This window comes from Xenopus tropicalis, chromosome 6 (genome assembly GCF_000004195.4).
Source record: "Xenopus tropicalis strain Nigerian chromosome 6, UCB_Xtro_10.0, whole genome shotgun sequence".
In the NCBI taxonomy this organism is placed as follows: Eukaryota; Metazoa; Chordata; class Amphibia; order Anura; family Pipidae; genus Xenopus; species Xenopus tropicalis.
In genome coordinates, this window is record NC_030682.2 from 29,874,907 (window position 1) to 29,888,681 (window position 13,775).

The 13,775-nt window shown below is 38.7% G+C and overlaps 1 protein-coding gene across 3 annotated transcripts in view; it reads right to left on the reverse strand.

Annotated features, from left to right (window-relative positions):
• mindy3 (MINDY lysine 48 deubiquitinase 3) overlaps window positions 1–13,775 on the reverse strand; it is a 63,339-nt gene that overhangs the window by 11,773 nt on the left and 37,791 nt on the right. For all 3 annotated transcript variants that reach the window (XM_018094601.2, XM_031903302.1, NM_001001204.1), the window contains 1 exon segment: window positions 5,007–5,079. In XM_018094601.2, coding sequence (XP_017950090.1) covers window positions 5,007–5,079 — 73 coding nt within the window.

Genomic DNA, 13,775 nt, shown 5'->3' on the forward strand with positions numbered 1-13,775 from the left:
ATTGTTAAAAGCAATTATAAATTGGGCCGCTTTAAGTTTCCCTTCCTCGTTAACTAAAGGTGGCCATACATATTAAAGAAATACTGTCATGGGAAGACATGTTTTTTTTCCAAACACAACAGTTAAGAGAGATTTTTTAAAAACAGAAACAGATTTTTTATATTATGTTTGAAATTTAATTTGGGGCTAGCCATATTATTCATTTCCCAGGGTGCCACAGCAATGTGACCTGTGCTCGGATAAACTTCAGTCACACTTAACGGCAGAGCTGCAAGTTGGAGTGATATCACAACCCCTCCCAGCAGCCAATCAGCAGAACAATGGGAAGGTAGCAAGATAGCAGCTCCCAGTAGGTATCAGAATAGCACTCAATAGTAAGAAATCCAAGTCCGGCTTGGGACTCCTCCAGTTATATGGGAGTAGGAGAAACAATAGGTTAGCTGAAAGCAGTTCTAATGCGTAGCGCTGGCTCCTTCTGAAAGCTCAGACTTAGGCACAATGCACTGAGATGGCACCTACACACCAATATTACAACTAAAAAAACTACATTTGTTGGTTTAAGAATAAAATTTTAAATGGTAGAGTGAATTATTTGCTATGTAAACAGTGTAATTTGGAAATAAAAAGTACCCCATAAAAATCATGATGGAATCCCTTTAAGAGCTGCCCGTCTGGTGGGCGATATTGGGCTAATTTGATAGTTTGGCCCTGGGGCAAAATGATCTGATTACAACGGGCATAGGTGTTGTCGGACCAAGGACCATATCAATGAGCCAATTCAGTCCCCAATTCAACAGGAAAATCAACCTTGGATGATTTTTGGCCACATATTGATCGTGGAGGCCCGTCAGGGGGCACCATACACAGGCAGATTAGCTGGTGAATCAATCTAAAGGACTCAAATTTGCAGCTTATATCTGCCCATATATGGCCACCTTAACCCTAGAGATTTACATAGCTGTGATAAGGCATCGGCTAGTCCAGATGAAGAGCTATTAGCCCAGGCAAGAGTTATAAAGGAGTGTCTGACTGTTGTGCCAGATGTTTTTATTACAGTGCGTGCCATCATTTGTATTACACTAAAAGCTTGTGAACAGGGCTTGTCCTTTTAAAATGATTACATCCTCTGATGTTTCTGGAAATCACCAAAAACATTGTATTTTACATTTAAATGCCCAGAAGATGTTCTCTGTCTGTACTTTGTAGTCTAGCAGTGATTTTATTATATAGTAACCATTAATTGGTGACATTCTGGCTAGTAGCAGTTGCAGATTGACCAGTGACGCCCACCCCTTAACTGAATTAGAAGCAATATAGCAACTTCTCCCACCAAGGACCATTGCTCTGGCCACAGTAGTATGACTAGAAGCTAATATCGTGAGATGCTATACAGCAGTTTTTTGTCAAAATGATGGCATTGTTATTGTTGCATTGATGACTACAATGAAGTTGGAGTTCAATAGTTACAGTAAAAGGTGTGGGAATAAAAGTTTTATGGAACAACTACATTGTACATTGCCAAGCTATTGCCTTACATGGTGCTGAGGAACAGACATAGCAGCGACTCTACATTACTGTACAGGTCATTAGGATTATGCTAAGATCCGCAGTATCAATAACAGGCCCAAATTATGTGTTTGATACAGCAGACATAACACACTGAAATAAGAAGTGATACAATGCATGTTCGCCTGTCAAACAAGAGCTGTTACATTAAAGGGGAACTCGCATGAGAACAAAAATGCAATATAATCTTCATCTCATGGAAATAAGACATTTGCTAAATATATTCAATTAAAAATATTCTAACATTTTTGAAATGATGACGTTAGTCTTTGTTTTCCCCCTCTCAGGGTTAAAAAGGAATTTTTTTTGACAGTTGGCTCCAATGCATCGCAAATCTGTACTCCCTTCTGTATGTGAGAACTCCCTTTCAAACACAAACCTACTCAAACACAGAGCCTGAATATACAGACAGACCGCTGAGATGGGGATAGTGAAGAGTAAAAGAATTTTTACATTTGACTTATTAATTTCAAGCTTATATTAAGGAGCAAATTTATCAAAATGTGAGATTAGAGCTCACCACAGAAAAATGCGCCTGCTTTCTATCCGTTCCTATAAGATTTTTGGATATGCTTCTAAAAATCCCTTAGGAATGCACAGATGGTAAGTGCCCTTTAGGCTAATGTCCCATAGAGATATGTTCCTGCGATTTTTAAAAAGCGAGTTCCAGCAACAAGTCGCTCGTCTTTTCCTAACAAGCGATCACTAGACATTTCAACAAGCGAACGATTCTATTTCCTCTATTCTATTTCAGCACTTCATAATTCCCAGCAGTTCCAATGGGGAAATTTGCAAACAATCGCAGTGACTTCCCGCCCAATGCGTTTTCCAAAGTGAAACAAAAAAAATCTACACACTTTTTTTTATTTGTCTTGAAATGTAAAAGGGACACATTCACAGTCTTCACATTTTACAAGATGTTTTAGGGCCATGACAAACGGGGAGATTAGTCGCCTGCGACAAATCTCCATTGTCGCGAGCGACAAATCTCCATTGTCGCGAGCGACTAATCTCCCCGCAAGCCCACCGGCGAGAATGTAAATCGCCGGTGGAATCGCATACGCGGCGCCGAAATCGCTGAAGTTCCCTCTCAATGGCATTTTGGGGAGATTAGTCATCTGTGACTAATCTCCCGTTCTGCCAGGGCCCAAATATCTGTACTCACTTGACTGGTGTGTGCCTCTACCACCTTGCCAAGGATTTTTCAGCCGGGTGCTAGGCAGTCACATAACCCCTTGCCAAGGGTTTAGACGAACATAATAATAAAATTAAACTGCAGCACATCCTTGTTGCAAAAGTGAAAAAGTGTTTTTATTTGTTTTGCAACAAGGATGTGCTGCAGTTTAATTTTATTATAAAGGGAAACAATATGCCCTAACAACCTGCAGTAATATATATTCAGTTTATTTGTTAGGAGATTTTGGGCAACTTGAAGCTCAGAACTTTTAGCAGATTGTGTATTGGGTCCAAATGACTGAATTCACTCCACTCATTTGTTTTTTTACAGCAATTGACTTTAAGAGTACAATTAAGTGCTTGGTAAGGTGCTATACAAAGGACAATAAAAACGGTCAGTGATTGTCAGGCTGTTTATTAGCTCATGCATGGTGCCCTCAAATGGGCGTACCTGACAAACATCTGACTATTTCGGTCAGATATTGATTTGGCGACCTTGCCAAATGAGCTGATATTTCAATGTATGGTGCTTGTTACTTGGAAGGTAGGAGCAATTGTTGCAAAATTACATTCAGAGAATTGTTGTTGAGGTAAATAGGTGGGGCAATTTTGGGCATGAGTACCTGCCCTAAAGGATCTCACTGTACCCCGTTGCAGCTGATCTGGGCTGTATCCATGCACAGGTGGGTACAATTGGAACTTAAGTTAAAAATCTAAACTTTTACTTTACTACATATGTGCAAAGCCCAGGGCCAGAGTAAGATCCCATAGAATACTCCCCTGTACAGTTAAGTTTTGTTAAGGAAAAGGAAAGTCTGGGGTAAGCAATTTTAATCATTTGGGGTTTGCCTAAGAACTTGCCCCCCCCCTTACCCCCCATTAGCAATCCCCTTCTAACTCCCTTAGAACACAAACCACAAAACCTGGATTATCTAGCCCAGCACATATTACCAATTTAGCAACTTTGCAAAAGGAACTATATTTGTGCCATTACGCCATGACTGGGTAGAGAGGAAATTCAGAGATCTTTCTTTCAGGGGCTTTTATGAATATTCATTGAATCTGCTATTGCTTTTGTTGAATGTGGGATTAGTGGTATGTTTTATCAGATCCTTATTAAATAAGAAGCAATTAACATAGCTGGAATGTTTATGGGGTAGGGTTAGCTAATTCCACTCAAGAAAGTTCTTTGCCAGATCTAGATTAAAATGGGCTACAAAGCTGTGGTACCAGAATTTCTAAAAACTGTAAACTTAATATATACTTGAAGAGGCTCTGCTATAAAGCTTAAGAAACAATGAGACATAGAGGGCCCATTGTGTTACTTAAGTCAAGTTTCTCTGTTTAATTCAGTCACCAGCTGTGTTTTATATACACATATTCATGTCTCTCTTAGCAACTATGATAGAATCTTAAAGCCTCTGGATTCTTGTCAGTGTTTGAAAAATCATAGAAATGAGAGATTCCATTTTGCAGCCGTTTATAGCTATAATTATTTAGTGAGGGGTCTGTGATCTAGAGGATATGTATTCACATTTTCCAAATGCTTCAGTAACATCAAGCTGTATGTATTTATGCACATAACGTGTTTTGTGACACAAGATGTCACTAGTTAGAGAGACACAGTTGTTCTGCCAGTGGGAGGAAAGCAAAACCAAACCAAAGTTTAGACCCAAACTACAAAAATTGACTGGAAGTGCTGACTCCTGATTGTTTGTGCATGGGACATTCTCTGCTTCACATATGTTCTTCATTACTTGGCCTTTCTTTGTCCTACCATTTTATCAGTATGTTCCTTTACATTGTGTGTGCTAGCATCCTTAACATCCTGTCACCCTTCATTACTTCTTCCCTCCACAACAGAAAACAAATGTGGTGACCAAAAATTACATGCGGACCTCAATAAGCTTCAATATATACCACAATGAGCTTATTTACATATTTTGACTTGATTCTGGGTATTGGAGTAACGAGAGATTGACAAAGGATGAAAAAAAAAAAAAAAAAAAAAAGAACAAAGGAAGGTAAAAAAAATTGTAGGGTAAATTTACCATGCAGTATTTCATTGCCCTTTTTATACAGCCTGATCCCACAGTGTGTATTGTACATTCATTATCATTATAGACCATTTAGTCCAGTTAATATACACGCTTAAGACTGAAACACCCATGTCTGCATTAAAAAGTACTAAAATGAAGACTCAAACTACAGATTACAGGGTCACTTTATCTTATTGATTCTTTGTTCAAATCAGAGAACCTTACCTTCTGGATCATAGGTTTCAAATACTCTCCTTGCTTGTTCAGAAGGAGCCTCTGGGGCAACAAGAGCCATTTCCTTAAAAACAACAAACAATGTTGTTAATATGACAAAATACACCAAGCAAAAGGGAATGAGAAAGCAAGTGTAGACTTGTGTAAGTGAAATGATCAGTCCTTTTAGGGCTCTGGCACACGGGGAGATTAGTCGCCCGCAACAAATCTCCCTGTTTGCAGGCGACTAACCTCTCCGAATTGCCATCCCACCGGCGAAAATGTAAGTCGCTGGTGGGATGGCACACGCTGCGCAGGCGATTTCGGCAAATCGCGAACAGGGAGATTTGTCGCGGGCGACTAATCTCCCCGTGTGCCACAGCCCTTACGGCAGGTGTACACGGGGAGATTAGTTGCGCCGTGACAAATCTCCATTGCCGCGGGCGACTAATCTCCACGCAATGCCATCCCACTGGCTAGAATGTAAATCGCCAGTGCGATGGCATATGCGTCGCTGAAGTTGCCTTGAGAGGAAACTTTGGGCAACTTGGACAAATTATGGCGCAGACTATGCCATCCCACCGGCGATTTACATTCTAGCTGGTGGGATTGTCACGGCGCAACTAATCTCCCCGTGTGTCACTGCCCTTAAGGAACAAGCCATTTCTAGTTGTAGCATAATTAGGTGTATATAATGAATATAATAACACCCCAATGTAGTATAGTACAGAAAGGCCTTTGTAAAGGGAAGGAAACAAACTAACTTTTCCTACATAGATCTTGCCTACTGTGGGCCCTCCAAAATTTTAAATTTTTATTGTCTTGTTTAGTTCTTGGTGCCAGTGGCAGACTATCATGCTTTCTTTTCAATCAGGATACTATCACATAATATAATGTCTGATTGCAGAAATACTTTTTCAACCGCTCCTCTGTAGTACTGGAGACAAATAGCGATCATTAGCAGTTCTCATAAAAGAAGAATTTACTAACACACATAAAACAGAATAAATTCCTAGACAAATATTTCTTTCCCCCTTAGGTGTCTGCACCAAACTGTGCCAAATGCAAAATGATTTTCCTTCCCACCCCCATAATGGCTCTGTTATATGTATCATATAAATCATGCCTGTGCGCTAGCTGTTGTTTGGCATATTAGGATAATGAATGCGTGGTTACTGCTCAGCTAAATGCACTTTAGAAACTAAGATGATACTGGTTTCCGTGGGACGAAGATTTGTAAATAAATTCCGGCACCTGCAATTAGTCTTATTACTGTACTAGCTATGTGCAGGCCATTTACAGCAAATTATGTTTTAATGGATTTCAATGAATTTGAAAAAAAAATAGTCCACAATTAACTCATTAGGAAAGCAGACTTTGGAATGGGCAGTTTTCACTTAAAAATAAATAATGCCTAATTTTACAAAACTCGTTGCTGGAAGTACTGGATGATTCTTGGGTAGCAATAATCCTGCTGCAGTTGCATTTTTAGACTGCTGATTACTCTGCGTATATAACAGACTTTATATTTAAATATAACATGTGAACTTATTTTAGAGAAATGTGGGAACAGACTTTTTTTTTTTAAATGAAAAACGAATGCTATATCCATGCCATACAGTGGCTTCCCATCAACGGCCAATAAATACAGGAGCAGATGTGCCATCTTTCCTTGTATGGTACTTTTTTTACTCAGAGATGGTTTTAGGCTAAGGCACGTAAAGCACTTTTCCAGGGCTCAAAGCACAAGGGGGCCAGATGTTTAAGGAGTGTTAAGAGCTGTCGTTCAACGACCACAGGAGGGCCACAGAATGCACGTTGTGAATATATGTGAATAAAACCTTTTGATAGTCAGCCAGTGGTCATATAACAGCAGATGACATAACATGGAGAGATATATCTCAAATCACTTTATGGAAAGGGAATGTGGATGCCTGGGATACTGAATCAAAAATAGACTCCAAATCCTATTTCCATACCTGTTATGGTAAAGAGGGTCTCATGACTACTTGGACAAATAATTGCAAGGGAAAACTAAAAATATGGAGTGGTTAAAGCTAACCAATAGGGTGTAGAACTGTAAGAAAATCTACTCTAGACTTGCTTTAGAAGTGGCATACAGACCTCAAGTTTAGACCTCAAAAAGTTAAACACATGCCTTTTAATTACTAAACACATTTAATGTGGACAAACTTATTTACATATGATGGAACAAAAGAAATGGAAATATTGTCACATTGCTACTTTTCTTTTATTCCATGGACATGTTTCAGTTACACTGGTCCTACCTATTCTCTGAACTTTGCTTACCCTATGCACAGCACAAAGTCTAAAGACTTACAGTAGTACTGCAGAACTCATGGAATGTAATCACTCAAATCAACTGTATAGTTGACAGATTGTCCAGTGGTCTAACAGGTCATTATTATACCATGGATGAAAATTGCACTGATCCATCCCTAGGTGCAAGTATGACACTATACTATTTCTGGTAAGGTCTAGAATTATCCTACCATTGGGTAGGATAAAAAGAAAAACAAATAAAGGAATCCCAGACTAGTATGAACAGGAAACCTGCAATATTAAAATGTTGTTCATTTTTTATGGTGACCTTTATCTATAATTTAAGGAAAACTAAACCCTAAAAATGTATATAGCTAACATTGCCATATTTTATATACTGTACCAGCCTAAAGTTTCAGCATCTCAATAGCAGCAATAATCCAGGACGTCAAACCTGTCACAGGACCTCGCCATCCTGGATTTTGTTATAAGTGTCAGGGACATGTACATCCCCAGTATGATAAGCTTACAGTTCATTGCAAATTATTAAGCAGAAAATTATGTTGCACTGTCATATAAGCTGATGCTGTGGGGCTGATAATTAAATTGTGATGCTAATGTATTAATTACTATTATCTGTATTAATAAGCCTTTTGACATTTATAATCTATATATACAGTATATAGTGAGTGGGAGACAAAGAAGAAGGGGAGCTACTGGGGAATCTTTTGGGGCACAGATCTTCCCTGCTAAAGGGCTGTGGTTGCCTTGGGCTGGTACAGGAGCTCAAAACATAATATACAACATTTCTGGCCTACTTCTTTAGTTCTCTTTAAAGGGGAAGGAAAGGCTAAGTCACTTGGGGGTGCTAAAATGTAAAGCACCCCCAAGTGACTTGAATCGCTTACCTCGTACCCCGGGCTGGTGCCCCTGTTAGGAGAAAACAGCACCAGCCCGGGGCACCTGGGGTGATGCGCTTCCTCCTTCCACCTTCGTTTCGCTGCGACTCAGTGTCCGGCGCATGCACAGTAGAGTGAAAAAGCCGACTTCTCTGTTAAAGTTCGGCTTTTCACTCTACTGCGCGCGCAGCGAAGAAGGAAGCACTCGCTGCTACCCCGGACTGGTGCTGTTCTCTCCATACGGGGGCACCAGCCCGGGGTAAAAGGTAAGCGATTCAAGTCACTTGGGGGTGCCTAACATTTTGGCACCCCCAAGTGACTTAGCTTTTCCTTCTCCTTTAAAGAATGCTTTGCAAACACATTGCACAACACAGTCATGGTTCAAGTTTTGTATCTCCCCTGCTCCTCAGTAGGCTTATTATAAGCTTACCAGATCTCCCTTGTTGTATGGTTATTTAAAGTTACAGTGAAAGCATCCAAAGCAAGCAATTGTTCCTGAATAGGAATGTACAGTAACAATGGTGTTTATGCCATTTATTTTTAAGTGCAACTGGTCAACACTGATTAAAACTCTGATATTGCGTTTTCATTTATGAATCACATACATGTAACGACTTCTCAATTAATGCCAAACAATTTCAAGTTACATATCCAGTAACAAAATGTACTTTGTCTGCCCAAATAAAATTCCACATTTTCTGCCAAAATGTAAAAACAAACTAATTCTTTAGCCTTGACAATTTTACAACAACACAATGAAATTTCCTTACAAGGATATAATGCCAATTTAGCATAACTTTTGTCTTCAGCCCTGATTAAGCATGAACTGTCTGAGAGACAATACTAATTCATCCAAAAGAAAGGAAAAAACACAGATTTTAATTCATGTACGTGGCCTATAAACACACATTGTTAAACAAATTAAAAAATGCATTTTGCTGTGATTATCAGTTATTTTAGGACTTTTATGTTTATCCTTGGAGGCACAATATCTTTCTGCTAGCGAGTTCCAGTGAAAACATTCCTGAAGCTTGATCCTTACAATCAAAAACAGATATAGAGGCCAAACAACTTGTTAGCTTGTTGGCTTCTTTCACGATTCTTGTCTATGTGCAAATTCAGACATGTGAACTTACCGCAAACACAATCAAAACAAATCAGCAGTCTACTAAGAATAACTCAGTATAATAATCTGTTACATTTCATAAAGCTAAACAGTCTATATGCAGAGAATGGGTGGGGGTCGATTATACAGTCGTGTGGACTACTTGTTTGGTTTGCTTGTGCTTGTATGAACCAGGAAATAGAACGTTACCTTAATTTCTCTTTCAGATTGTGCCCTATTTAGTGCAAAAAATAACAAAACCTATGCCTATTTTTTTGTTAAAACATAGGCATAAAGAATGTTCAGAACAAGTCATACTCACTAAACCAATGTTGAAAAGCCCATTGTTTAGAAAATGTTTTTATTTATCGGTTGGCAAAATAAAAGATATCACACTTTACATCTAGCATTGTTCAGTCCACATTTGAGTGAATATAATCTTACATTTGTTACATTGTATGTGCACAACTATAATCAGATACATCCAGCATATAGTTTACTGATCCATAGATATAGGTTACACCTCAACCCATATTTTTTCAAATTTAGCTGGAGCAGTTAGGGTCTTGTTTACATTAGCAACCAGGCAGAGGTTTGAATGAGAGACTGGAATATGAATGGAATGGGGCATGAATAGAAAGTAATAAAAAGTAACAATATTAATAAGAATGCAAGCTCACAGAGAAATAGTTTTTTTAGCTGTGGGGGTCAGCAACCTCTATTTAAAGTCTGGAAACATGTAGAAGAGAGAAACAATAATAAATAATGAAGTTCAATTGCAAAGTTACTAGGAACAGGACATTTTTTAACATATTAAAAGTTAACTTAGAGGTGAACCACCCCTTTATATATTGTATAAGATAGTGTTTCTATCCTATTGGAAGTCTAATTGTTTCTACCTGGAAAGTTCACTATTTCATTTTGTGTAATCAAAGGAGTAGTCCTGTGTTTTGTGAAACAACAGACCCTTGTGAGCTTATCTGTAGATTCATAAATTGAGATCGAATGTAAAACGAGCTACTCTTAGCACTAGAATGATAAGCTGAACTTTAAGTGACAATACAATCAATGCAAACTCACAAAGCCTATCTAATATAGATGTGAGCAATATACAGACGTTAAACAAGAGACTGCTCCTTTTATCCTTGAAATAATGAATGGAAAGGAGACAAAAGTAAGATTCATGTGTTCCATTAACAAATGAAATGGTCTCTTCACAGCAGAGGTTTTGTGGTTCAAGTCTCCTTTTGTGGTCCAACATTTATAGGGCATACCAAAAGACAGATGGAAAATATAGCCCATCCATCCTGCTATAGTTACAAGAAACTCACCCAATACCTTTCTGACCTTAATCTGGACCCTTTTAGGTCATGACAAGACAATTGTAGACAGACAAATGTATAGCAAAATAAGAGGTGTACTCATGGAGAACATTTCAGTTCCTAGAGCAATGGCACCTATTTTGTCACCCACATGATGCTGTGGGCAACAGGATACAAAATTGCAAAAGATGAGAATTGGCTCATTCATAGCAGTCCAATCACGTAATCATGTAAAAATGAAGGACATTTTTTTTTACAGAGATGGATTCATGGACTTGAAATTTCTCTGTTTAAATAAAAAAAAAAAATCGGTTCACCAATTATATAAAAAACAACAACAAAAAAAAAAAACAAACCAGAAAATATTTGGCTAATTGTATCTCTGATAATTGGGTTTAATTTGGTTGCCACCAATTTTGTTGGGTAGACAAAGTGAGGAAGGCTGGAAAGTTGTAAAACGAGCACAATTAGATTTTATCTTCATAATAAAGTGGGCAATAGACCATAAGCTTCTTGGTCCTTTAGGCAGGGTCTCCAAGGCTAATGTTTCTAATCAACATTCCTCCCATTCAATCAATGTCATCCAGGCTTTCAAACAGTTGTATTACTTTAATGCTCTCTTTCCCTTTCCCTTATTTAAGAAAATATTCCTGTTATTGTGTCTAGTGCCAGTGACATGTAGACATCTGGTGTCAAGCTTTCACTGAGAACAAGGACCAAAGGGAAGGAAGGAGATTTGATTTGCAAAGTTTAATGGACATATATAGGAAAAAGAGCGAGTCCATATACAAAACAGTATCCAAGCAGCATTATGTATAGGAAAATACTGTTAGGATGGGAACAGGCTATTGTTGTCTTTTATTTTCCAAGTATGAAATCATTACTTATAGAGATCACACAACACCCCCCCCCCCTTTTTTTTTTTTTGCATATTTCCATTTCTACATGTGAGAATGAGAAGAAAGCACTATATATATATATATATTGTAAACTAACGGGATCCAGGACAGACACTTTCTTGGCTTTAAGGCAGTTTATTTATACAGGGGTGCCCATTTCAGCATACAAAACAAATCATAAAAATAAATCCTGCCCTCTGGGCACTACCTTCACACATTACATTAGTTCCCTCACTAACCTGGGTCCCTTGTGGACTACCAGTGGGAAAACACAAATGTTGGGGTCACCCCTGTACTCACAACAATGGGGGGATTAGCTCAGCCTCCTGGCTTTCCTTTCAGCTCCTTAGACCCTCAGTCTCTTGGCAGCTTTCTCAAGTCTGGGCTCCCTCTGCTTCTGGCAGTGGCAGGCAGCACCCCCAGCCCCTCTGGGAGTCCTAACACAGAGAGGTGTCCTTCCTGCTCTGTGCCCTGCTCTGAGAGACTGTCTCACACCTTTCTATACCATTAAATACCTTTTCCACAGGACAGCCTTCCTGTGGAAAGTAAGCTCCAATAGGTGAGCTGGACTACTGGAATGGATCGCCTGATCCGTTTGTTCCTTCCAGAACCCTATAGCTTTCAGGGCCAGACAGCACAACCTTTTAAACAGATTACATCTCCCACTATGGAGAACTTGAAGGGAAAACTCACCTTTTCTCTAATAATCATCTGTGGCCAGCACACCCTTCAATGCTTTATCAAAAATTTATTGAAAATATAATATTAAATAAATCAATACATTTTTGATAAAGCATTGAAGGGTGCGCTGGCCACAGATGATTATTTTCTATATATACATAATTTTGGCTATGCACCCCGCAGAATATTGAGCCTTGGAGTGCGGACACCATTTGGATTGAGATATATATAAAACAATTCTATTGGGTTTAATAAATGTTTAATTGATTTTTTAGTAGACTTAAGGTATGGAGATCCAAATTACATAAAGACCCCTTATCTGGAATACCCTTGGTCCCGAGCATTCTGGATAATGGGTCCTATACCATTATTGGTTAATGGTTCCTGCTTAAAGGAACAGTAGCACCAAAAAATGAATCTTCTGCCACCTTTGATTCACCAGGAATATACCTCATGGTGTCCCTTTGATGTATCCCCCAAACATATAACTTTACTGATGTATATTGAATGTTCACCTCTGTATGAAGGATTAATATACTGTATTCTGACCACACTTTTCTGAGGGCATGAACTAATATCAGATGCCACTAATCCATCCTGAAGTAACATACTTTTGCAGTTCCTGAAACTATTTCAATATGTGCATTAATGGTGGAGATTAAGATGGAAGTGAAAGATGTGGAAGAGAGTGAGGGGACATAAGCGTGAGTCAGATGAAGACTAAGTTAGGCTAAGGGGGATTTGGAACACTGGAGTCATGCTGCAAGCAGACTTCCTATATACAGAGCTGTTGCAAGTAAAATTAATAATACAAAGATTTTTGAGAATTAGGGCAGTAATAGGAATATTTTACTCAGACAGTTGAGTCACTTTGCCCTGACCCAGGGGTTTACAACCAAATGTGATGTCTGTGGTGGCAGTGCACTCAATAAAAGAACAGGGGAAACTTTTCAAAGGCTGGATTGGGATTCCTAACATTTTCCAGGCTTTTTTCCTCTACGGTTCAAATTTTATTACGTATATTAAAACCTTCCTGACATTCTTGAAAATGTGTGCGACTTTTCACCTGAACTGTTAAAACTTTATATTAGGCAAGTCCCCACCTTCCACACTGTTTTATTCATCAGAAAGTGTTTGCCAGAAGTAACCATTGTTAAAAAACAAACAACAACAAAAAAATCTGCCCCAACAAAACTGTAATCCCATGGATCAGAATGCATATGGATAAAATTAAAGATCTGTATTATTAAGGTGTGCTTCTTAAGCAAGTAAATAATGAGGGAATAGAATTTCTAGATTGTGAAATTGCTGCTATTCCGAAAAATTGGCTGCATGTGTCACAGGCACTTAGATGACCAAATTAAAGAACCTTCCAAGAAACAGCATTTTAAAGGGAGCTGTCAGGTAAGCCAACTCATTTTCCAAGTGGGTTTAGTTGTTGTATTAAATAACACTTCAATTCTTTCTCTGAACAAATGTCAGGTCCACTGTTTACCTGACCTCTGATGTTTCTTTTCAGAGGACAAAACATCGGAACAAAACCCTTCTGTTCTTTGGGTCCCCGCTGGCTCTGTGTAACTGACACCACCACA